This window comes from Coturnix japonica, chromosome 1 (assembly GCF_001577835.2).
Source record: "Coturnix japonica isolate 7356 chromosome 1, Coturnix japonica 2.1, whole genome shotgun sequence".
Lineage (NCBI taxonomy): Eukaryota > Metazoa > Chordata > Aves > Galliformes > Phasianidae > Coturnix > Coturnix japonica.
The window spans coordinates 52,845,832-52,872,885 of NC_029516.1; the positions used below are offsets into that span (position 1 = coordinate 52,845,832).

General features: G+C 46.0%; 1 protein-coding gene and 1 long non-coding RNA gene across 2 annotated transcripts in view; both read right to left on the minus strand.

The window, feature by feature from the left end:
• TMTC1 (transmembrane O-mannosyltransferase targeting cadherins 1) overlaps positions 1-7,335 on the minus strand; it is a 138,689-nt gene extending 131,354 nt beyond the window's left edge. The window contains exon 1 of the mRNA XM_015865935.1: positions 7,001-7,335. Coding sequence (XP_015721421.1) covers positions 7,001-7,320 — 320 coding nt within the window. The 5' untranslated portion in view covers positions 7,321-7,335. The remainder of the gene's footprint in view (positions 1-7,000) is intronic.
• A 4,297-nt stretch (positions 7,336-11,632) lies between these two features.
• On the minus strand, positions 11,633-24,185 carry LOC107315512. The gene is made up of 3 exons (XR_004307763.1): positions 23,881-24,185; positions 20,254-20,353; positions 11,633-14,593 (listed from the first exon to the last, which is right to left on the minus strand). It is a non-coding gene; the product is annotated as an uncharacterized LOC107315512 (long non-coding RNA).
• Between the last annotated feature and the right edge of the window lie 2,869 nt (positions 24,186-27,054).

A 27,054-nucleotide genomic window follows, 5' to 3' on the forward strand; every position in this document is an offset into this window, starting at 1 on the left:
TGATAACTGTTGAAAAACAGTATTTTGTAGCTGAGAATTTGCTCTATCAAATAGTGTCACTGTGTTCCTTGTATCTGTTGTAGTTTCCATGGAAACAAATAAGAGGCATTACTTTCAGAGCAACCTATGTAGATTGCCTTGGGCTGTAATATAGCACTTTTTATCCACTCGTACAAAGACTCATTCAACCTTTTTAAGACCGCTTATGATTTAATAATACTGTAAACCATAATTGGAGAGTTTCTCTTTTTATAGACTTTGTTATTATCCCCGAGCAGCTCTTGTTTAGTTTAAACTGTTCTATTATTTTCAACAGACTAACAAAAACCACAACATGTTATGAAATAGAAACGCACAGAATAATAATGGTAATTTGTTATAGCAAGTAACGCCTAATGGAAATCCTCAGAGCATCCCACACCTCATAAAACCCTCACAGTTTGCACAGAAGAAGGCTCACATGCAGATTTATGAGTTAATCTAGCATACAAGAATGGATTACGTTTCTTGTGATCTTCCTTTCCTTTTAGATTTGTGTGATGTATATGACAAACTTTATGTAAACTAATTCACTATTTCAGCCTGAAGTCTCATAATCACTAGGGACGCATCTACAGCATGCCAGGAAAATGAGCATCTGTATGCCAAAAACAGTGCAGCTGCATCAGTGGCAACAATGGCTGAAGTTCTATGTTGGAAACAGCTCAAAGATTAAGAAGAACCTGCAGCATTAAAAAAGAACATCAGTTCCATTTGCAGCAGTGGACAGCCAGCACAAGCGCAGCAGTACTTTGTGCTGGTAAACTTTCATAGCACAGTACAATGCCTTGGAATTAAATAGACAATAAGGCTTAAATGTCTTTTTTTTTTTACCTGATTTTCTATAAAGAGATGGGTGAGAAGCCAGAGACCGTATCAATACCCAAGTGAGATCAGTTTCCTTAGAGCAAAGCCACCACTTACAAGAGGACTGGGTAAATGCTGGCATTCAAAGCAGGTTATTGCTTTCTAACAGGGTTAGCAAAAGAAAACAGGAATCACAATTAGACTGAGAAGCAACAGCACCTTGGCAGTGGCAAGTATGTTAAGCAAAAATTCCTAGTGCTACACTAGAAAGCGTGGTTTGGCAGTCATCCCTACGCTAAGAATACTGAATATACCTCTCACCTAGCTTTGCATTCATCTCCACAAACAGACAAGGAAAAAGCCAGACTGGCAATTTACAGACTGACAAGGTGTCGTTTGATCAAGATTTTGAACAAATGAGAGTTTGTCTTAAAAGCTGTCTTTAACCATCATATCTGCAAGGGCAATGCACAGGAAGAAATGAACATCTCGCAGAATCCTTCACCACCCCATACCAGATAGCAGTGTGATACGCACAGCGGTCTGCAATGCTGTGTATATCCATGCTGTTTTTCAACAGTACAGCAAGAGAGTAACATGAATTCCAGAGTTTGATGGTGGTGGGGATGAATATCTTGAATGTTTTTAATACCAGCAGTCCCCTTCTAAGTGTTGTGAGGATAAATGACAAGATATAACGGAACAAAGTTAGGACAGACGGACATCAAGAAGAGAAAATGGCATTAGTGCAAACCTAGTCTGAAATTAAGAGCACATTTCCAATTGGATGCAAAAGCTTTGACCATCAACCTCGAAGCAAGTTTGGTAATCTTTCAGCTCAAGCTGCAGACCATAGGAGATGCCACTCATTTTATACTGAACCGAACAGAAAACCAAGTTTAGTGTACAAAAACAGAGCAACACTTTTCTTTTAACTCCGGGAGACAATAAATGAGAAAGCCCAGGGAAGCAGTCAGAAACACAGCAAGCAAAGGCTGAGAAATGCCCTCAGCTAACCAGCAGCAGCCACAGCTCTTCGCTTTTGTGGACTTTAAACAGCAGTGACAGCAACGCTCCTGTGAGGGAGAAGGCAGGTCCAGAGCTGAGCCTTTTAGGTAAAAGGAGATAAAAGCAAATTAAGAGTGACACCAGTGCAAAAGGAATAGGACACTGGATGAGAGAAAATCTCAAGGAATCGTTAGGTGTCATACAGGCAAAACAGCGGTGATAAAAGCAGCAAACACGGATGTGACCAAATTCACCTCAGCTACATCTTTGCGCAGAACCTGCCCGGGCCTTTTTGGGCAAGGTGCCCCTCAAAGTAAAAGCTTTTCAACTCAACAGAGAAACAAGCTTTGTTACAAGTTTTATCCGCAGAGAAGATTTTGCAACCAGACAGAAGTCAAACACGGTTCATGCACAGTTCCCACAGCCCCCTCATGCATGTGAGGGCAGATCCTCACTTAGGGCTTGACTGCCAGCTCAGCAGTGAGCAGGCACCCATGAGCTTTGGGCGCCCATAAGGCTGTACAGGGCTCCCTGCTGCCAGGCCTCAGGCTCCAGCACCAGCCTTCCAGCACCCTGCAGGCCCTGAGGCCCTCCCTGAGCACTGGGCTTCATCAGCAGCCACCTGGCCTCCTCCCATGGAGACCAAGCAACCCTGCCAGCTCCACTCCCCTAGAGGGGCACAGCCCGCTCCTACAATCAATAGAGGGAAAAAAATTGGACACGCTGCTACATTCCCTGTTTGGTTCCAGCTCACTCCTTCTATTTCTAAACAGTAATTACACTTAATGTGGTGGGCAGGAAAAAAAAAAAGTCTTCTCTAAATCAGCTTCATATGAGCAACTCCGGAGCTGGAAAAAAGACAAGCTTTGAGGCACACGCACCCTCCCCCAGATCTACAATGGCAGCCACGTGGTCCTGACTTGGTCAGAATCAAGGAGTTCACCTCTAGAAATGTACCCATATACTGCAACTACAACACAGCTGGTCTAAGACAAGCAATGCCACTTCTCAGTAACCTCACCTCTCTTGCAGCTTTAGCCCACTGTGGCTACACCAGTGCCGTATTGATTTCATGGGGTGCATCACAGCATCAGTACACGGAGAATGGCTGCCATAGGGAGGGTAGAAATGCAAGACCAAGGTTTGTAGGAGAAATACTGACCTAATCTTGAGCACTGTGATATTGCCTTAATATAGATACACGGAGGGAAGAAAATACTTCTGCGGTGCATATTTGACCTGACACATTATAACTCGCCGTGTAACCTTGTGATGTCAAAATGTAATAAACCATTAAGGAAGAACAAATAAAATGTAAAATCTTTTTTTCTTCCCCTCGTTGTTTTTTCTAAGCCGCCCGCCCTTGAAACTCACGCCACCGATACAGCTGAAAAAACAGAAGGATCAGCTGTATGTAACTAGATAGATCAGAAGGTTGGCAGTGACTTATTGAATTAATTCTCTTTTTGGCTCCATATTTACATCTAACCAAAGCTCGCAATCACTTCAGGGTTTGATCTAAAGCCATTGGTAGTCTCATATTAGGCTCACAGTGCCTGCACCATGTGAACTGTAGCTGAACGATCCCATTTATTCCCTAGGCATTCACACTACCCAAAGCTACCACCAACCAGCACCCCCTGCAGGCAGAGCTGGTGGGCCATCCATTCTGCTCTCAGCAAGTGAGCATAAAATGGTTCTTTTTTTCCCTATTTTTACTGTCAGAGCACTAGTGAGATGATAGCTCTACATTCCAGCTGTGTGCCTATGTCTTTTCCAGTGGGACAATCTAGTTCTTCTCAATGACTTATCTCTCTTAGCTCCTCCTTCCAGACCCAAACAACCCAAGCAGCAACTAGAGGAAGTTCATAGATCCAAGCTCATTTCCAGTGAACTGTGACATCCATCTCCTTCAAGGAAGGCCAGATATATCCTGCAGTCCCCCAGCCAGCTTCATTTTACTGAGTCCCTGTAACAGCTAAATGTCCGTAACCAACCAATATCTTCTCTGTCAGCTTTTTGCCTCCAGTGAGCAGCTAGTCGTGGTCTTGTGGCACCTTCCTCACTGATATCTGCCTTCTGCTATGTTAGAAGCAGTGCCCTCCACCCTATCCCCAATTAAAGAGACCAGGAGTGCTTCTGTTTCTCCTGGCCTTTGCTCAGACACCTGGAGAACTAGGGGGCAGTTGTTTTGAGGGGCCAGAATGTTGGCCAGAACGAAGATAGCAATAAACAGCAGCAAGAGACACCCAGGCAGAGTTTCAGCTCCAAATAGGCTGCAGCCATGTGAACCCACCAGCCTGGAGGCCAGCCTGCCCAGAAGGAGTAGAGACAGCAGCCTAAGAAACATTCCCACTCATACACCTGTAGATGTGCACAGTGGCAAAACAGCAAAACCAGTGCCTATCATATCGACTCCTTTGCAGATGCTAGACCTGTCACCCAACAGGTACCCAAGCACAGCAGGGATGTCTCAGAACCAACCCAGTTTCAACACTTCTTTTCTTTACTGAAATCAGAAGAAAAGGTGAGAGAAGTTCCAAGACACAGAGTAAACACTGCTTAATTCAACAGTTCACAAGCAGGCTTTTTCTCCCTCTGATGTTAACCCACATGCAGACAAAAAGAAAACATAGCAGATCTGTGAATAGCCTTAAGTTTTGCTGAGCAATTCTAGTAACCCAGGCCACTCATATCTACCTCTCATCATTCATTCTGACAGACCCGGTGCTAATAGTGTCAAATAGTTGAGCTCTTTTCACTGTTGGGCTCCGGAGCATTAATCTGCTAGAATTAGGGCTGTCATTTAGGATTTCCCATAAGTGAAGGATGCTGAAGCACTGTTTCAAGATTTCAGCAGTGTTTCGTCAAGATTTATTTATTTATTTTTGACAGAGCGGTGATAAATTCTTTTAATTGAGATCATTTCAAGAACGTATAGCATACATGAAAGACATGCTCCATTTAATGACAAGACTACGGGGCATCGCTTTCACAGCTGCAAAGGACAGGAAAGAGACGGAGACAAAGTATCTGCATGCTGAGGACCTGTAGGCAGTCCAGCCTTCCAAGTGAAAACAGCCACAGGAAGGTGCAAAGAATCACGCTGCTGTTCATCTCAGTTTTGTTACAAGACCGTTCCTGTTGAGCATTTACCAACCAGCAGGGTAGAGTCTTTCTCCTCCTGCAGGAGAACAGAGCAAAACCAGTATATGTTTAAGAGCCATTTGGGTGTGGTGCTCAGGGATATGATTTAGCAGAGGGTTGTTAGAGTTAGGGTACCATGGTTAGGCTGTGGTTGGACTTGATGATCGTCAAGGTCTTTTTCAACCTGGGTAATTCTATGATTCTAAGGTGCTGCCGGGCAGGACACCACAGCAAGCAACACGCAGCAGCTCAGCCACAGCTCAGCATCATCTGGCAGAATATATTCACTGCATCCTGCTTGGGAGCACTGGGTATGGAGGATCCACCCCACTCCAATCTTAACATCTGTCTCTAGCACCCTATTGAGAGGCGGGGAGTGAGCTGAATGAGGAAAGCAGAGGGCTGGAAGGGTATTTGGGACACTGGAAATAGCCTTCCCCTGCTGCCAGGGAAGATAAATGACTCCTTCCTTATTCCAAATGCGGTGCCAACCAGTGAACAAATGACTGTGCCTTTGACCCTAGGCTTTGGCTGTACGGTTATTATACGCACTTGAGAATGAAGTCTTGCTCAGAAAGTCTATCCCACTGGTTTCCAAAAAGGAGTAGATGGGACAGTGCTTCACCCCTTCCCCCCCCCACCCCCACCCCCCTCTTTTTCCTCCTTCCTTCAAATAGCAAATGGTAAACCACTTCCATTAAGATACATAAATGTGATCTAAAGCATTCCGTTTCCATTCTGTTATTAAAGTTTAAGACTCTTTGCTAATTAGTATAACTTAACCTCAACTCTGCAACCCGATCTACTCAGCCAAGTCCAGCACCGTAGCCACATGGCGATGCGTGGAGGTTCACTCACCTCTTGAATTACCCACAGATGTGCTGTGGGAGTAATGGATCCACCGGAGGGCTTCCCAGCCATGCAACAGTTTGGCTGAGCACCTAACAGAGGAGGCAGCCCGTGTGCACTGAGCTGGCTCTGACCGGGGTTGCCTCCCACCCCTTTGATTTTCCAGAAACCTGCTTAGAACTGCCTTAAGAACACATACGGTCCGTCCTGAACAACTCAGCTCGTGGGCATCTGCACTATTCAGTTTTGCTTATGGGGGATATTCCACCCAGCCACAGTTCCCAAGTAGCTGGTACTGATTGCTCTCAGCTCTAAGCCTGTCCTTACGGCACAAGGATGCTGGACACCCCCGCCCCAAACCGTTCTTGCCTTACAGAAAGGCACTGTCTTCTGAGAGTTTGTAAGATGTTAATTATAAATACCAGCTATTTGAGTGGACGGTTACTCAGCAGGTCCTAACCACCACCTCCTCCCAGCACACTTAGTGCTGCCTATCGAGTTTGCTCCTTAGGCTCATGATACACAGAGTCTGACTGGGACCCCCGTGCTCGGCATCACCCAACTCCACCAGCTCTCCTGTGCAGCTCCCCCCAAGCGTTCAAACATTTTTAAATGCTAAAACGCAGTAAACATTCACCATCATTTGTGTTACGTCAGAACACGGCAAACAGAGAAGAACAAGCGAACGCCAAAGCTGATGAAGCGACTGACTGGTGACCGCGCCGATCTGCTACACGATCTCCTCTGAGAGAAGAAGGAGCGGCTCTCCTTCCTTCTGGGATTAGCGAAGGAGCCGTTAGTTCTTTGCTGCTCCCCGACCTCTCGTTCCCTCCCCGTAAAGCCGGGACTCCGCTCGGGGACCGCGTGGGGGACGCGGAGAGCGGCTGAGCAGGGGGATGCCGCGGCTCCGCTTCGGAACGGCGCAACTTCCCGGCACGCTCAGCCAAGCGCGGAGCGAAGTACCGGGGATAAAGCGAAGGGCTGAGCGGCACGAAGAACTTCGGGGAAGTCTGCGCACACCTCTCACTCGGAGCTGCTTCCCCGAGCGCCCGGTGCCCCCAGCCGCCCGCAGGCACCTGTTCGCGCACCGCCGGGGCCGGGGTGCAGCCGTCGGGAGCCGCGGCATCACCACCCGGCCACGGGCACTTACTTGAAGGTGAGGACGCAGAGGGGCCGGTAGGACTTGTGGCTGGTGTTCTCCGCCATCCGCTTGCCCCAGAAGTCGTTGGTGAAAGCGGCAGCCACTGGGGCGGCCGCCCGCACGTCGGGGTTGTTGACGATGGCCCACACGTCGTCGTGCACGAACTCTCCCCGCAGCGAGTTGCCGTAGCACAGCGCGCACAGCCCCGCCAGCACCGCCGCCGCCGCCGCCCCGCCGCACAGCCCCGGCGGCAGCACCGAGGGGCGCGGGGCCGGCGGCGGAGCGGCTCGGTCCCGGCTACGGTTTCCCAGCGCCGAGCCCGTCACCATGGCGCGGGACCGGGACCGGGCGCGGGGAGCTGCGCTGCGAGCCCCGGCTCCGCCGCCCGCATGCTGCGGGGCGGGCAGCGGCACCGGCGGCGCCGGCGGCGGCCACTCGCGCTCTGCCGGGGCGCAGCCTGCCCGGCTGCAAATAAACAGCGGCCGCCTCCCCGCGCCATCCCTCCTCCTCCTCCTCTCCTCCTTCTCCTCCTCCTCCTCCCCCTCCGTACCCCCCCTCACGCATGCTCCTTGCCGCGCTGTCACCTCCACCCGCTGCGGGGCGCGGAGCTCCGGGCGGAGCGGTGCGGCGATGGCATCGCTCCCTGCGCCGCGTTCAACCGGAGAGCACAGCCGGGCACCGCAACCAGCCCTGTGCCGAGCGGCCCCTGAGGGGCCACGGAGGTTGTGTTCCCTGCTCTGATCGGCTGCCCCTCTTCCAAAATTGCCATCAAAGCGTCGCTGTGGTGGCCCTACCCTCTCGTGTCCTATCGGTAACTTCACTAACAAAAAGAACTAGTGCTGCTGGGCACAAAGCTTGGATTAAGTGCAGCGAATGGACATTAAGAAAGGTTGAGGGGACTGGGCTTGTTTAGATTGAAGAGAAGGCTCTGGGGAGACCTCATTGTGGCCTTCCAGTACTTGAAGGGAGCATATAAATAGCACTTGGATCCAACCGGGACAGCAGGGACAGAAGGAAACCCCAGTGGGAGTGGGACTGTCAGTCAAACTTTCCCCTCAAGAGGCTGATGCGACCTTAGGGGAGCTCTCCGCAGTGATTGTCCCTGTGGGGATACCACTCACTGTGCTGGGCTGCTGTTCTGCTGCTAACTTCCCAGCACTGCTCCACACAAAGCCAGGCTCCAGCACATTGAGTTTGCATGGGAACCCAGAGTTTACATGGGAGAAAACCCCCTATGTACTTCCTTACTTGTTCTATGCACTCGTCAAAATGTCATACAGGCAGTGAGGTTAACATGGATTTGTTGAGCTTCTTCTGTGGGGAGGTGACACTGCTACCATTTCTCCATGCTGCATGAGAAGATCCTACCAATATCCACTTTCTTCTCTCAAGCAAATATCTGTAAGATAGACAAATAATGCTCAAGTCAACCATGAAGGAAAAGCTCCTTCACCAAAACAATACAGACTGATGAAATCATGGAACTATGGAATGGGTTGTGTTGGACAGGACCTCAAAGCCCAGCCCCAACCCCCTGCCACCCAACAGCTCAGGCTGCCCAGGGCCCTATCCAGCCTGATCCTGAGTGCCTCCCTGGATGGGGCACCACAGCTTCTCTGGGCAGCAGCTTGTGCCTTCCAACCACAGCCATTCTATGGTTCTATGGCTCTATGATTCTATGATCTCCTGCTCCCACAGGCCTTGGGCCTTCACCTAATGCAGCTGTGTCATCGCTTCTGAAATGTAAAGCCAAACTGCTTCTCAGAAGAGGATATCTGAGCTGTGGGATCATGTGTGTAGTTGAGCACTCCAGCTTTTTGGCTGTTTGCTTGTATTTGAATCACAAGTTTCGTGCCAGCGATATAAAAAGACTGTTAACAAATGGCCGTTAAAACTGAAGACCTTGAAACTAATTACACACAACGCTCCAAAAAAACTAGCTCTGCTAATTGAGCGGAGCTCATTACTTGTGAAGTAGGGAGGCTCAGCCTCCACTCACAGTGGAACATACGGCAGGCTACGCGCACAGCAGTCACATCTGAACTGTTACACTTCAAAGGGCCGAGCGCCGATTGATCTGTTACTGTCTGAGGATGGCAACAGCTCAAAGGCAGAGAGAAACCGCTAAAGTTTTAGGTTTAAAGCTTAAGCGCGGACATCTGAAGTGTTCAGCTTCGCACTGACTGATCAGAGTATAAGAATGCAGTAAATACAATTTAAAAGTTAAATTACCATCTGGTCACAGCTAGAGGTAGATTTCAGAAGTAGCGCGAGTAAATAGTTCCTTGCTCTCTGAACAAATAATTCTACATTTCAACTAAGCCATTTGGTAACTGGTACAATTGATTTCTGCTTGTAGTCGGTTACTGAATGGTTTCGCAATTGATTTCAATAGCCCCAGGATGAAACTCTATCTGCCATTCATATGGCGTTTGGTTGGTAAAGATTGCATTCCTACTGCTAAAAGCAAAAAAAAGAAAAAAAAGAAAAGAAAAGAAAAAAAAGTATGAGGCAGCCACCACAGTCTGTCAGCTATGAAAGGAAATTGCCACCTTGCATTCAAGAGCTGTGTGGATGTGGCACTGGGGGACATGGTCAGTGGGCATGGTGGGGGTGGGCTGACGGTTGGACTAGGTGAGCTTAGAGGTCTTTTCCAACCTCAGTGATCCTGTGAGTGCTGCAAAACCCAGAGCTGAGTTTGGCATTAAAGCAATGAGCTGTGGTGAGGCAGCAATCTGTGCAGCCCAGAGCCATTCACTCTATGTGTAGCCAAATAGGATCGGGGCTTTGGAGTTACTGGGAGCACTGCAACAGAGCCAAAATGGAATGCTTTGCTGTGCTGAGCTAGAGCAATCCTATTGATGATCCATTTGGCTTGTCACCATACTGATTTGCCTCTAGGTCAGTATAGGCTATTGAAAGTTTGTCTTTGGCAGAGTCTTCCTAAAGCCTGATGGAAGTTCTCAAGTTTTTACTTTCACTTTCAACTACAGCTAAGAGCCAGAGGGATCACAGACAGGAGAGGAAACTTCTTGCCCTCAGTACCCTGCAGCTTTTTTTCTGGACCTGTGATCCTCAGGAGACAAAGCTATCTGATGTCCTTCCATTTTCAGTAGGTTTGTAGCGCTTGAGGTTCAGCCCACAGCCCTGTGATCAACCACCTCTCCTGAGCAGACACACAGTGCTCTACGTATCTCAGCTGAAAACACAAAGCCCTTCATTCTACAGAGCTGTATCAGCAAGGAGATACTGCACGGTACTCGGTGCATCCCTATGGATGTGCATTCCCCATCACTGACAGACGGCAAGCAACAGAATCCTCCGTGACCCATTTTTAGATCCATTTGACACCTGCTTCATATGCTCGTGTAAAACCAGAGATTTCAAGCAGAAAAAAAAAAAAAACTTGCCGTAATTGCTACTGGATTAGAGGGAATCCTTTTTTCAGCTCATACAACAAATGCCTTTTCTGCCTTTGGAGAGACCCAGTTTAAGCTTTAGTCTAATGGCAGGATTGCAGAGGTCCTTTAAGCCCCCATGGGGGCTGCAGCATCCATGGTCTGACAGACATTCTTGCGTGCTTGCTTTGGGGGTGTGGAGCCACGTGGTGGGATGGGGAGTGGAAAAGGGAGCATTTTTCTGTTCTGAATCACTGTTGATCTGCAGTTTTCCTTCTCCAGAAGTACTGCAGAACTTTCCCAAGGCTAAAGAGAGAGTTCTCAGTCTTGCCTTTGTGTTTTATAGCATAAGAACAAGGGATAAGTGCAGCCTAAAGGGCCTGAGTCATATGAGCTGTCACTTATCCATCTATCTAGAACTGATTAACTACAAGACAGTTCTAGATTTTCTTCTTTTTCTTCCCCTCCTCCCAAGGAAATCAACAAATGACTCAGAACCACAAAAATGAAAAAGGGAAAATTCAGGGTAGTCTTATTTTCAGCTGAGTGCATGAAGGACTCTTAGATGACCCAACATTTATTTCCTTCTCTTACAGTGCAAACTGCATTTCTGCTGTTGCTGGGACACTGATTCTCACCACAAACAGACCAGCATGAGTGTGAGGCTGTTTGAAGAGAGGATCTTGATGGAGAGAAGTTGTTTTTAAAGGACCGCTTTCCTGAGAAATGGACATTAGTAACTCAGGCACCACATGCTTCCTGCTGTGCGAAGGCATGGGTAAATTTCTGTATGGTTGGGTACTGGAAATAAATGCGGCATAAGAAATAAATAGGTTTGGACACAGAACCCAGATCCATACTTAGTGGATGGAATTTATAACACTATTGTATGGAGGCACTGGATTGTGAAGAAGAATCTGACTTTGGTGAGGTGAAGGACGCATTTCTGATCGAGGACTGAACTGAATTAGTAGACTTGGACTAAATATCAGGAAACAATTCTTTACTGTGATGGTGGTGAGACACTGGCACAGGTTGCTCAGAGAGGTTGTGGATGCCCACTCCCTGGAAGCATTCAAGCCAGGCTGGATGCGGCTTTGAGCAACCTGGTCTAGAGGGAGGTATCCCTGCCTATAGCAGGGGGATGGAACTGGATGAGCTTAAAGGTCTCTTCCAACTCAAACCATTCTATGATTCTATGATTCTATGATTCTATGATTCTATGATTCTATGATTCTATGATTCTATGATTCTACGATTCTACGATTCTATGATTCTATGATTCTATGACCAGACTCAGCCTTCAGAGCTGGCAGCACATTTCTCAATGTAATCGCCTCTTAGAAGTTTACATGCTGCAGTAATGGCAGAGTTTGAAGACCCCAAGTGTGTTCCCTATTCAGCTTCAGCTGGACTTTTTCTGGCCATGTCTGAGCTGTAACCCGGCAGCAGACCTCTCCCTGAAGTGATTTATACGAAAGATCTGGCATCCCTGGTTTCTATTGAATTGCAGACCCTGCAAATGGTCTGATAAAATCAGATACTCTGATAAAAATCTCTACACTTATTCTTTGATTACTGAGCAAGCTCAATTTCATCACGCTGAAGTAGAAGCCAGTGGTTACAATTACCTTTCCTTCCTTTCATCTGGCTTTTAATATTTGGATTTAAGATGGAAAAATTACAAATGAATAAATCTGCACCGAGTCTAGTCAAGATTTTTCCCTGTATAATAACATTATTCATATCTCTATGATTAGCAACAGCTGGAATAAATTTTAGTACACATATTAAACTCCATATTGTAGAATGATCCTCATGGAGTCACTGCAATGTGAGGAAGGAGAAAGTTTTCATAAAAGCTACTGAGAAAGGAACATGGATTTTTCTTTCAGGTGATTTTTGTTCAGTTTTGTTTTTGCAAGCAGATCTGCTTTTATTTCACTGTGCTCAACTTTCTGGTGCTTGCGTTGAACAAACACTTGAGACAGAAGTACATCAACCGGCCACACCGGGCACCGCTTCTTCTCACCAAACTGAGGTGTACTGAGCCGTTCAAGCTGTGTTAAAGCAAAGTTTTCAGCTGCCATTACAATGACCTAATCCAATGCTGGTGCTATATCAGCTGGAAAGCTATTAGGCAGCTCCACTTTTCACCTGCAAACACCACCCATACCAGCATACCAGCTGCTGTTTTCGGAAAGTGGCTGAGAAATGCACAGGCAGCCAATAGATCAGTTAAAATCAAAGCAATAAAACTCTGTGCAGTTTCTCAAGAGAAATAATTCCAAACCTCAGTTCAGTGGGCAATTGAAAAGGGCAGCATCAGGAGAAAGTGGAGCAGGGAAGAGGCAGCTGGGAATTACTGGAGCAGCTTTTCAGTGCTCCCTTTTCTCTCTGCGTTGTTCCATATGCTTAAATGACCTTCAGACCTGGGAGGTGGGCTTAAGTGGACCCTCCTTAGAGATCCTTGCTTCTTCAGTAGTCATCTACACTCTTGAGGATCTGCTGTAGATGGGTAACATATGTTGCAAGGTGTGAGGAATTTTTAATAAAAATGTTAAGAACTTTCTGTATGTGAGTGATTACCTAAGTGTGGGAACACCAGAGAGAAGAGTGGAATGGCAGGTGCAGATGGCACCTCAGCCAGCAGGTCATCGAGGTGCCAACAGGTCTGTGTGAGGCTTACCAGAACCTCCTCACATTGAAGACAGTCAACGCAGCGAGCAAAATGAAGGACAGGCTAATAAACCAGAGCTCTCAAGAAGTGATGAAAGGAAGAAAAAACAGGCTTGGAGCCATAAAACAGCCAGATAAGGACAGAAAAGTAAACACTAAGCCAGGGATGGAACAGGATGAAGAAACAAAAGATCACACTGTCAACTCAGAAGATCCCAGAGCAGCACTTGGCTTCCAGTCCATGAAGAACCAAGGAGACATGTTGAGATACCTACATGCCTTTTCCATCTTCACCACCACAGTCACCTGGGCTGAAGCACTTGGAGCCATTCATTTTGATGTTTGGAAGCATGAGGGTATGTGAATGTGTAAACCTTGTTTTGTTTGAAGTAAAATCACCTCTGTCCTGTTTTAGCTCACAGTGCTTTGTTGCATGGTTACAGCTGTGTTACAAAATGGGTTTGGCAAGGTTGTCAATAAGAGCTACATGTACTAATGACACTTGACTATTTATCCACCTGAGTGGATACAATGTCTGGCTTGCCTGAAATGCTCTGTAGGGACATACAAGTGTTTTTCCACTTATTTCCCAGGCAAATACAAGCTCAGGATTCCAGCTCCTCCTCCTCTCAGTGGGTGCCACAGGGCTCCTTCCTCCCAGGCTCTGGGATCACACCTTCTCTCCAAAGAGGTGATTTCTCCCATGTTTCCTTATGCACACCAACACTCCATTCTCCAGCCTGGTGCCACTCTAGCTTTCTTCTCAACTGTTAGGAACGTATAACCTGTATTTTTAAACAACTTAAAAGAAAATACTGAGTTTTGCCTAATTTTGGAGCTTCTCATTTCCCACGGCTTCAGGCCAATGCCAGAAGTCATCTGCAAATCAGCTGAAACACTCCTAGGGTCTCTGCAGTGGAACTCTGAAAGATTTCTGGGCAGCTTTTGCAGCCTGAAAGAAGTAGGCATCAAACCCAGCCAGTTTGTATTTCCAGGGTGCTCACTGCCACTAAAGCTGCTCAGCAAAACCCCTCACTTGTGTTTTCTGTCACCACTACTAGACCAAAAATTTCATTCTAGGCTGTTTTATGATACTCTGGGTTCACTTGTTTGTGCTTTCCTACTTTCCATTATGATTCCAGAGCAATGCAAAATAGCAACATATGAAGCTTTCCAAGTGAGAAAACTCCAGGCAGCACAGAAACTCCATGAACACAGCCAGCCCCAGCTCATCACACCTGCCATTTTCTCCCATCCCTGGGATATGGCACCCAATGGCTTGGCTCAAGTTTCGTCTTACATAACTGCCACTCACAGGGTCCTTCTGTGATTTTCCTGTGGGCTGTTTAGAGACTTGCAAAGATGCTCCGTGGCCCAGCATATCTTAGCTGTTATAGACTTCATTCCAGAGCTTTGTTCCCCAGGCACAACGCAACCTTTCTCTTTGTGCAGTAGAGGTCGTGTATGCTGAGACAGAGCTTCCCTAGATTCTGCTTCAAGAACGATGAGTGTTTCCTTGCACAGCCTGCAAAAAACAACAACAAAACAAAAAAACAGGATTTTCATGATCCCCATCATCATCTCAGTGCAGAAGGCCAATGCTCTCTGGTACAAACAAAACTAATAATAGTAGCAAACAAACCACTCTATCAAACCACAGAACTCCACTCTTAATTCTTTCTTGGGAAAAGATGGGGAGAAAACAAATTAACTTCCTGAGGGTTATCACTGCTTAAACGGCTCTGTTGATGAAATTAGTAAGAGAACATAGTGAGCTTGCTCTGAATAGGCAAGGGCTGTAAAGGAGCCTCAAGGAAAATTCAGGCACAGTCTGACTTTGAAGGAGTGCCGCAGAGATCCACAGCTTGTGAATTGGGGCTATTTCTAGTTATCTCAGTATTGACGTAGTTCAACCATTGTGAGGAACAGGAAATTCATAAAGACTGGGTTAGTCTTTTTGGCACGAGGCTGGCATCTGCCACAGGACATTAATCCATTCTAAGCTGCAGTAAGCTGAGCTGCTGGGTTTGTATTTGTGTCACCAAGACCGCTTACACTCACTGCTGGTCTATAAACTCCTATTAGTCTGGCTTGACAGTGGCTTACCCCTCGATGAGAAGAATAGCCTATGGATCGTGATCATTAAATAATGATTTACACAAATTCTGTTAAGAGTCTCATTCTCCCTAAGTAAGTCCACCCTCCAAAATATTTAGGGGAGAGGGGGTGACTCAACAGGAATCACATTTTAATTTCCTTTGTGAAATATTGCAAGCTTCTCTCTCCCCACCTTGCTGTTCTTGCCTATGGGGACCACGTATTCTCCCCGTGGAGAAAATACATCCCAAGGTATTTCCTTCTTTGTTTTCCCAGATGAACTTAGTGGGAATCCCATTAAGTTTTTTAATATGTTAAACTGGTTTTTAACTTTTCGGGCTTCTATCATCCCGTAAAACTGACTGAGGAATGACAGGGCCCTGATAGGTTTGTCCAGTGTGTAACATGAGCTCCCAGGGCTGGAAACAACGAAACACAATGTTTGGAGAACTGGGGTTTTTATAAGAGCCACTCCAGCCCTGACTTCACCCCGCCCTTTGATTTTGTTCGCTGCAGTTTGGCAGTGATGGTTGGATTTCCTTACAGTTTCTATCATTAGAGACCCTCTGTTCTCAAAGGTAGAGAGGATTTTCTGGGTGCATTAAGGCAGTTTAGAAGGAGAGACGATGAGTGTCTTGCTGGAGCCCTGATCTGCACGGACAAAGTCAGAGTTGCATATCAACCTGGCCAAGGCTCACACAGAGCAGCTTGTAAGAGACAAGACTTCCAGATGAATCAAAAGGCAGCCTCCCCTTCCCACGCTGACCTCCTTGGTCAGCCTGCTTGAAGCTGCCCTAAGCTGAAAATCTCATCTATCTTTTACCATTACATCTTCAAAAGACCGTGGGTTGAAAAGAACAAAGAAAAGCTACCATTAAAGTCTGGTTCTGCTAATATTGTCACTTGCTGGTTTTGGAAACAAAGTGAACAGATGTTAATGGAATATTTCAGCTCACTGGCATTAATACAGTTGGGCTGTCCTGGAAGAAAGGATACCTCAGAATTCAGAACATGGTTTATTTGGCTTTCTAGGTAAAACCAACCAGATCCCAGACTGAGCAGGGGAACAAGGCAAAGAGATGGTGGAATAAAATAAGACTTGTAGCTCTACCATTCAAAAAACCTGAAGCAGCAGAGGTACAGGAAAGTTAGGAGATGTGCCCTAACCTACCTTGGGCAGGGAACACAGGCAGGAGCTGACAGCACACCTGCAAGGCCCTGTCGTGACAGCTCTTCATAGAGGGAGGTACTTCTCTGCCCTGGCCAAGAACCATGATGGAGCACAGGGAGGGCTGGAGCAAGGCTTTACTCAGCCTTTCTAAAGTTTTCCTATGGGCTCTTTCAATCTTTGCACCTCAAGATTCTGAGGTAAGAGTGGGACAGGGCTTTGCTTTGGAGACAAAATGTGGTGCCCTCGCACTGCTGACCTCAGAACACAGCTATCTGTAAAACAACCCTAAGTCAAAATCCCTAATGGGCAATACGATAAGATGTCACATCATTACAGCATCTTGCAGCAGGCTGTGCTTATGCCAAAATCAGAGAAGCAGGAATGCATATGCCCTTACGGTGACAGCAGAGGAGATTTTGTTTTGGTTTTGAATTAATGACTGATAGGGTAAAGGCAACTGGGGGAACGGGTCAAACACAGCTAATGAAAAAAGTAGGTCCAGTCGTCATCCTGTTATATCACTTGCTAATAAAGCAGTGTTTAGCAATAGCCTGGGTGTTATAAGGCTTAAGGTTATCAGCAGAATGACTGCAGAGAGCTGTTTGGCATTCAGACTGCATCCGCGACTATAACCCAGCAATTTAGACAAAAACATGTACTCTCCATAGGTGCTTGGTATAGGCTATTACTATTATTAATATAGTAATAGTCATAATAAATTACATATGGAGTGTGTTTGTTATTCAGAGGAAAACTTAATTATAATTTCCACACTGGCAGCATTTGATTTACTTTTTCTTATCTCTGAAATTGTATAATTAGTTCCCAAGTTACTACTCCTATGAAATCTCTGTCTTGTTTGGGGTAGGAGACGTGGAGCTACAGCTGCAGCCATTGCTCTTTCTGGCAAAGATAGCTTTCCCTTGGGAATATTAATTTTTAACATAAAAATGAAAAATGAGTAAAACTGTGTTACATGAAGAAAGGAGGAATGCTCTGTACGCACCTCACAGGGTTCTGCCCTCGCGCTGGATAGATGCCTTTGGTAAAAGGAGCTCTCTAGTGTCCACTTGTGATACTACAGTTGGGAAAAAAAATGGTGCTACGAGCACAGAACCCGATAAAATAGATGTGCAAAGCAAATGCGAAGCACGAGTCTCTTGGTTTAGGTACTCAGTGCTAACGTGTAATGTACAAAATGATACTTAAGCATTGCAAACCAACACTGTACTCAAAAAAAGCGTTAAGGCATGGGGAAGAGGTTTTGCTCATTCCCACCTTTCCTTCCCAGTCTGTTTTTTAAAGGAACTTCTGGTGCACTTCTGAAGTTGCTCTGTTTAGTCTGAGGGGCAAGAATGCGTGTGAAAGAAAAAGCATTTTCAATTGCACTGAGCTCCTACCCAAAGACAGCAGAAGTCTCTGCCACTCAGGGATCTGAGGTCAGGAGCAAATAGCAGCATGAGGCATTCTATCTGATACAAAAGAATGTCTAATTGCAAGCTGCTGGTATTTAATGCATGCAGCTGATTAAATAAAATTGTCTCATGCCAGACCTTGGTCACTAATCGCAGAAAGCAAAGCATAAAAATGATGTGTGTGTAGTACTGTACAAAAGCAGAAAGCCTCTCTGTCTTTCTAAAATTAAGGCCTTAACACTTTAATTAGTAGTTATTATGCAGGTTTGACTGCATGCTACAATCATAAATACATTACCTTTGCACTGTTTTAATGTTTGTGTTCTGTTCTTTCAGCAGGCGAGTGATGAGCTCACCAGTGTTGGTAAAAGTGAGTTTAAAAGTCTTAACTGGTTATCACTGGATATCACAGATGGAGAATAATTACTTGACAGACTGGCAAACTGAGATTATCTGCAAATATTATGGGAGACTTTGGAGGCTCTTCTAAAACACGCCATTATTTTAAATAGCATTTTGCAATTATAATTCCTCCCTTGTGGATACTATGGCTGAAGATTCCAATGCCATCGTTGAAACTTTGTCACTGAAAATCACCACCTCGTGTTTCCTACACCCCTCTTCCCATAGCAAGATTTATCCTAGAGTAGAAAACAAAGTAAGAGGTAAGAATTAACTAAATGTGTCTCAGAGGCAAGAAATCCTACACAGAGCTGTGTTGTTCACCTTTAATCGGTGCAAATAAAATGATGGTGGATTTCCAGTTACCGAGAGGCAGAGGGTTAAACCTTTTGCCTTGAGATGTGTTCCTTCTTCTCCCATTACTGGCCTTCATCTTCTGAGCTCAGCTTACAGAGAGGTCAGTTTAGTCGCTGAAAACTAATTTCAAGAATAAGCCACAAACAACAAAGAATGCTGCCAGACTCTGGTCAGTCATGACAATAATAGTTTTCCTCCAGTCAGCATCTCAGCTGGTTCTGATAAATACAAAGCCCATCTGTGCATTATTGTGTCTAAACAGCAAACCTGTAGCCATTTGGGTTAGATGCTAGACAGAAATATTCTACTGAGTGGGCGATGAGGAGCTGGCTCACCTGAAGCTGTGGGTGCCCCATCCCTAGGGGCAGGTTGAATGGGGCTCTGGGCAGCTGAGCTGGTGAGGGGCAGCCCTGCACACAGCAGGGGGTTGAAGCTGGGTGGGCTTTGAGGTCCCTCCCAACCCAAACTGTTCTATGGTTCTTTGATCTATGATTCCTGTGGCTCTGTTTAAAAATGAAACAAACTATTGATATTTTCAGACCAGAAAGCAAAACCAAAGTCTTTCTGCCTCCTCATAAAAATGGTTTGAAAAACACCCTTTGATTCTTAAGCTCAGGAATGTTAGTCCCACGTTCTTTGTGAGATTAGAATCAGAATCACAGAGCCGTAGGGGTTGGAAGAGACCTCTGGAGATCATCTAGTCCATACTCATCTGATAATACCAGTTCCCAAGAGTAAGTTGCAAGTGTTGGTGGAAGAGACTCTGAAAATCTTCTTTTCTGATCTCCTGCATAATCCAGGATAGAAAAGTTCACAAAATCTGTGGTTAGTTTCTGTTTTATTAGCAGTGTTGGCTCCTTGTACTGCACACAGCCCTCACTCACCCCTTCTGCTGTCAGCTCAGAGGGTGCTGTTGAACTGGCAAGGACCTGTACAGAAGACAGCAGTTCCTGAAGTCCTACAAGGCTTTGTCAGGGAGAACTTGATATTTTACTTCATGTCTTCTTCAAAAATGATAAACTAGATGACATGTAAACTGTGTTATATCACAAAGAATAAAATTCATAATTTGGGAGAGCACAGAAAGAACCTGGTTTTGTGCTTCATTTCCACTTCTAAACACAGGAGAGATTCACAGAAGCATCTGCTGAGCTTTTGAATGACTTTGGATCAGCTTTAAGTGCCTATATGCCAAAAGAAAACCAAACTCACACATGAAAACAGGAAAATTGCAGTGACACCAGGTCAGTTTGCATCCCAAACTGATAACAAGTCTGTTTTGGTGACGAGTGCACCCAGTAGAAAGAATGCAGAAACTCTGCATGTTCTTCACAACATGAGAATGCTATGAACATTAAACAGCTGCAAAAAATATGTGCTTAAGCTTTGGGTTTTACATCTCTGCTTTTCATTCTCTCCGCTTATAGATAAGGACGGTCAGATTAGATGGAGATTTGCAAGTGGATAAAAGACATTGTAGTACCAGAAATAGTTTCTATTCAGTACGGTAAATACTTGGGTCAAAGCACAATCTGAGATTCTGGGGTAGCCATAGCGTGTGCCTGAGATCACTGAGTCACAGCCTGAGGGCCACAGCAAAAGCAGTGGACATTTCAGAGAGCAGATCAGACCTTTTGGAGTGTCACTGACTGTGCAGAGGAAATGTCTTCATTTGCTTGGTCTGAAGGGCTCCCAGAAAAAGGGGGAAAAAAAAGGAAAAAGAAAAGAGTTTATATATATTACCTGGAGTACAGAAATAATGAGAAATGTCAATCTTGCTCTCTGCTTGCCTGTGGGATTTTCTTCTCCTCAGAGGGGTGCAATATTCACCTCCGCCGGCTATCTGATAAAGAAAAATATGTGGTTAGACTGGAATCGCTTCTAATCTACCAGAGCCAGCGTGAGTCAGCCAAACCTGTCAGAGGTGATGTCATTTGTCAGCCTCCAGACATGACTAAGTGGACATCCGCCTGGACCTGCCACCACCCACACAGACACCACCAGAGTCCGTGCCGGGTCACAGCCCTCAAACCTAAAAGGATTTGCTGCAAGCATCAGCATAAGGCACGCCAGCAAAAGAGCAGCCACTGCTGCAGGTCCTTTCTGCTAGCATTACTGCAGCGGCTGTGCAGATTTCCCACTGTAGGATGGTGGGAGATGCTGAAAGGCAAAGAATCTGGCCTTGTTGCTGGTGCTGGTGCTGACAGTGAGTCACCCAGCTGCCTCAGCTGAAAATTAGTCTCCCTGCCTCTCCAGTCCTGATGAATATTGATGAACTTCACAGCACTGAAAGAACCAAATGCAGGATGGCTGTTTGAAGGGACAAATGCTTCTGCTCTGGATTGGGAAAAAAGAAACAGACACATACAGAGGAGTGGCTGTGATGAGCCAAGACTGTCTTCTCCCTCATTTGTCAAAATGTGATTTGCAGACACACTTCACTTCCATTCACCCGGTGGCTGCCATTTTCTGCATCCTATGTCCACAAATCTCTCTTGCTAATTTGATAGGCAATATGTTGGCTGCCTCCTCTATAAAAAGCCTCTCTGAACTGGGACGCTTCCCAGCTCATTTTAATAAATCATGACTGTAATTAAATTCTTTTGCTGCATATTTCTGCAATAAAATCCATATCATTCATTTATTAGCCTTTTCTTTTTTTTTTTTTTTTTTTTTTTTCTGTCCAGATATCATTCTGTCTTGCTTCTGAAGCTGCCCCTCCTGCCTGGTCATTTGAAGAGTGCCATCTGCTTTGAATCACTTGTCTAATTCAGCTTCTTTCTCCTTGACCTCATCTCCAGAGTCTCTCCTCAGTTCTGTCCAACCCAACAGCCCCATTTTTCTTACAACCACTGTCCTTGCCACAGGCAGCCACTTAAGCCACTCTCAACAGCTCAGCTTAGCAAGGCTGTCCCATTGCTGCAAGAGCCACTTCTACCACCACACCAGCAAGTGAATCTGACACAACGCCTTCCCAATTCCTGCTCAACTGTAATTCCCATTTTGTGCTGGCAGAAGATGGAGAGGAAGACCTGAGCTGGATCACAGAATCACAGAATGATAGAGGTTGGAGGGGACTTCTGGAGATCATCTAGTTCAACCCATGTGGATACTCACATTCCATTGGGGTTGGGGAAGAGGACCTTGAGGCATGCAGGCCAACTGAAGCACAGATATGTTAAACATTGACTGTAGCAAAGGCTGCGGGTAAGGTCAGGAGAAGAACTCGGTAGCCCCTTCCCTCAGCTTTAAATCTCATTCCAGCACAAAACCTCACTTAATGAATGTCACATCAGTCCCATTGGTTGGAGAGAACGGGACTGATTTTAGGAGCCATGTTCTGGCAAAATGGCAAAAGTTGGAATGACAGAGAAGCTGTATGGGATCCGGGTCAGACAAAGCAGTGTAAGCCTTTGGCTTGGTCTAAAAAAAAGTGTTTCAAAGACATGGATGCATGAAGCAGCACCTTGTTCTGCGCTTCATCAGAAAACTTTCATTTTTGGCAGAGATGTGGACGTGGAGTCCTTTGTTTTTCACCTCCTTAAAAGCATAATGCAAAAAGCTACAATGTCTGAAGTTATAATGTGGGGTCAATTTTATGCTGACACTTGGTTGGTTTCATATTCGGAATAGATTGAGATACGACTCTATTTGCATCACTCTGAGTGAGGTTTTAAACATGTAAGTGGGAAAATTAACATGAAAACGAGTCCTTAAACTGCAGTTACTTGAAAGATGCAGAGCATGAAGAATTCAAATGGCTTTCACTCCATGACCCAGTTAAAATGCATGGAGCAGTGCTGCAATTTGGTTGCAAGCATTTCAGAGTCATTGGGATATGGTGGCTGCCTCCACCCTTCTGCCAGTGTAACTGTAACAGGAACAGAGAAAATGAAGACCTTTTTTCTGTTTATTAGAGTAGCTATACTATGAATACACCAAGCAATTGGGTAAGCTAATACGAAGTATTCTAGTGCTGCAGTAGCTCCAAATCAGTGTCCTTGCTCTGCAGAAGGGTAACAGAGTAGTACGACATCAGTGTGAAGGGCCTCGTGAAGCTTTGCCCTCAGGATCCCAGAACTGCCTGATTCCCTCCAAGAAAACTCACACACCATTATGAGGGAAGCAAAAGTGACAAAGTTGTCATCTCTTCCACAGTGTCTTTTGTCTCCTTCTGACAAGCCTTCTTATTTTTAAGGGAAAGTGTAGGAAGAAGGGAAGCTCAGGGCCAGAGCAGCATCCCCCTGCATGGGAGCACAGGCAAGGACAGACTCCAGGAACTCCAGCCCCAGACCTGTCAGTGAGAACTAAAGGAACAGCCTCATTAGCTGACAGCAGCAGCAATACCTTGGTTTCCCTGTGGATTATCTGCTCAGGGAAAAGGAACAGAATGTATCTGGCAAGTGTACATGTTCTCAATGTAATAACACGTTGCAGCCGCATTCCTTTTCTTTGCATTACTGAAAAAGAGCTACAGTTCTTTTTCCCTTTCATATTCATTTGCAGCTGCCGGGCAGGCTTTGAGGGAGCCTTGCACAGTAGCCACAAGCGTGACCTTTTCTGTATTACAGCAAGGATGAGCTGAGGCTGAGATAAGCAGCCTGATATTCTCCAGGCATCTCTGCTGCAGGTGACATCACTGAGGGAACAAATGCCAGCACCTCCTGGTCACGCTCACTGCAGAGCCCCTGCTCTCCCCCCTGCGGACAGCAACACAGAGCTCTTTTTAATTGTCTCTATAAGTGACAGATTGTCTGATACAGGCAGAGCTGTGAAGCAGAAACCTGCCCACTGATTCCCGTGTCAGACAACAGACACTGGTTTACCCTCTTATGACAGTTTGGAGGTGTTCCCACCTCTCCTCCTGCCACCTATGGCTGGCCTTCAACAAAGCTTGGCCCTGTCTGTTGGACCAGGGCCACACAAGCAATTTATCTGACACTGGCACAGGTGAAGAGATGGAAATATTTTGCAGGGGACCAGGCACACACTGGCTCACTGGGAACCTTCCACAGCAATCCTACAGCCCTGTTACTTTTCTGCTACTTCTGTTCCTCTCAGTTGTACCACAGCCATGTGTGCTTTTCCAAGCATGGGAAGAGGCAGTTTTGAGAATCAAGTGGCAATTAAGGCTCCAAGCTCTTTCTCTGTTATCCCTACTATGCAGCCTTCTCTTCTTAGGGCTTAGCATACCCAGCTCCCTCAGCTTTTCCTTGTACATTTTGTACCTCCGCTCCCTGACCACATCAGCAGCCACTCACTAGTATCACTTCTGTTTATCAACTTTTTTTCCTACTGGTGAGCCAGAAATGGTCACATTATGCCAGATATGGCTTCACAAGTGCAGGACAGAGGAAAACAATCACTTACCTCAACCTGCTGCCTCTGCTGTTATTAATGCAGCCCAGTGTCTTTTGCGCTTGGCTCTCATTCACACAATGGCACATTCTCAACTCACATTCAGCTCGATGTCCAGCCTGTCCCCAGTTTGTACTGTTGCATGGTGTCTCTGTTTACAAGATGCAAGACTTCACATTTGAAGTCTTGAACTTCATGATGCTCCTGTCACCCAGATCCTTGTTTGTGACTCCCAGGATGATGGCAGCCTTGCCCTCCAGCATATCAACTACTCCCAACATATAAAGTAACTGCAAGTAATAACACAGAAGAGATGACAGTCAGACTAATGGCACTATATAAACTAAGAATGCAGCAGGACTGACAGCTATGCTATACTCATCCTTCTACTAGAAAACACTCTGTGCTGCTGTTCTTCATGGGATAGCTGATGTCCTTACTTTTGAAGAGAAAACTGAAGGATGATGCTTATAAGGGCTAAGAGAATTCCTCCGAGAAGATGCTATCCACTCCGAGAAGTGGATAGAATTAAGGTTCCTTTTTATCTTTATTTCCAGAAATCAGAATAATTAGCATCAGCCCAAAGCACATTTTCTCAACTGAAAGAAAAAAAGAAGGATGCACTTTCCCGTGACCTTAACTCAGTCACACAGGTCAAGCAGCAAAAATTAGATGTTTAAAATAGCAACCAAGCTGAGCTTCACTGCTCCTCTACACAGGCATTTGTCCACAGGACAAAAAAAATAGCGAGCTGTATTTCCCCATCAGAGCTGCTTAGTCATTCAAACAAAAAGATAACAACGAGGTAACAACAAGCAAGAATTAAAGGGAAGATAGTGCTGTGTTCTTAGTCATGCAAAGCAGAAATGCCTATTGCTCAGAGTGAAGGGGAAAATGGCTCCTCTCCATGAACTGTGCTGACAGTAATATCTGTATCTTACTCTTCCTGTTTTCACTCTTGCCCACACAGCAGTGGCTTTCAGTTGGCTCATTTCACTCGTCTAGCACAGCATGTTGAAACACCATGCAGTAAATCAATGCAAATCAATTCTGAAATCTGCTAGAAAGAGTCAAGTGTATGCTATTTTTAAAGAAAACTAGGAGGAGCTTACCAACTCACATGGAAACTTGGGTCAGACTCCATTGTTCAGACAGGGTTGGTCGGGAAAAGCAGCCGTGAGGACTTTCCCATCTGAAGGAGTAGGTGGGCAGCCTGGACAGAGAATGGAGATGCTTGCTGTCACTGTGTGGTCAACAAATGGCACCACCTCCACAATGACTTGAGTTACTGTAAGGCAGAGAGATATTCAACTCCCTCATCCACGACTTCAGCAATTTTCTGGATTAAGGCCCAATACAGGTGTGCCCGAACTGTCCATGACAAGAAGATGTTGGAACAACAACAGCAGAGCAAGGTTGAACATCTTTCCTACTCCCACCTAAAGTCTTCCCAAAGGGGTGCCAAAAATTGATTCTGGGGAGCATAATAATCAAGGAATAATAATTTGGAGAATGGGACCTCACAGATACCTCCCTTTCAGCTCACACAAACCAAGGGTCTGGAGGCTGCAGGGAACTCGGGGCAGTCTGCCAGGCTCCTTCTGTTGCCCCAGCACAACCCAGTGGACACCAGTCCCAGTCCTACCCTCTTCCTTAGGACTCACCTGGAGGCAGCAGGGAGCTCAGGGCCATCCGCTGGACTTCTCTTGCCCCAGCACAGCAGTTCAGTGAACACCATTCTCAGTTCAAGTCCTTCCTTTTTCCTCAGGGCTCGGGGCAGGAGAGGTGAGAAGGCCTGGGGAAGGATGAGGACTGGGGATAGGGAAGGAAGGGTGAAGGAGCAGCAGCTGGCGCTGGGGCTCTCTGGCAGACGGTGACATTTCAATGCCAAGATGGAAATCGAGAGCCCCTGGTGCGCCGCCAATGGATGCGGCGACGTCTCCGGGCAAGCATGATGTTATAGTGGTTGCCCAGCCGTGATGGAGATGGATCCACCTCCATTGGTTCTTCCTCAGGAGGCAGGTCCACCTCCGTGGGCATGGAACAGGCCACCCAGGGCTGTGGGCACAGCTCCGAGTGTCAGAGTTCAAGCGCATTGGGACAACACTCTCAGACATGGGATTGGATTTTGAGTGGTCCTCGCTGGTCTTAGTGTGTCCTTTCCACTCAGGTAATTCTACAAATGATCTCTGTTTCTTCTCACTCTCCTCTATTCCTCTTCCACAGCTTTCTCTTTCCCATGACTGCTGAGCTGCATGTTTCAAAACCAAGATTTCCTGAGTTCAAAGCAGGGTAGACGATCTTGCAGCTATAAGAGAAGTGGCAGAACTGTATCAGCTCTGTTTGGTAACCTTGCTTCCAGAACTGGCAGGGATCAGTAAACTTCACAATCTGAGATAAAGACAGTTTAACTGGGCAGAAAAAGAAGAGGAAACAATAATGACAATAAAACTATAAACAAAGCAAGAGATGCATATCGCAGTTGCCCACCGCCTACTGCCTGATGCCCAACCCAAACTCTGACCAGTGGCCAACCCCCAGCCAACTCCTTCCCATTTTGTTGTTTGGCATGACACCATCTGGTATGGAATATCCCTTTGGCCAGTTTAGAACTGCTGTCCTGGTTCTGTCCACTCCCAGCTTCTTGTGACCACTCCCAGCTCTCTTGCTGACAAAGAAGTGCAAAAAATAGAAAAGTCATTGAATTAGTGCAAACATTGCTCAGCAACAACTCAAATATTGATGTGTGATTAACGCTATTCTCATCCTGAATCCAAAACACAGCACCACATCAGCTACTATGAAGAAATTTAGCTTTATCTCAGATGAAACCAGAACAACAATACAGACATAGAGCGAATAGTCTAGCCATTAAAAAGGCAGTTTCAGTTATCTTGAAACCCCAGGATGTCTACAAATAGTTTCCACCAAAGAAGAGCATAAACATATATTCCAACTTCATCAAAATAAATTCCCTTAAAGGAATTCCACTTGCAATAGCCCTTGCCAGGTATGAGGAAAGGTGGTGCTCTCACAGATCACTTCAGTGACCAAGTGCTTGGCAGGGTCAGCTGGGATATAGGAAACCTCTTTCCCTGAGCTGAAGCTGGACTCCAGCACTATGTCCTGTAATGTAAGGGGGGAGTTTTTGTGATCTCCCTGTTTTGTGAGATTGGAGAATGATGC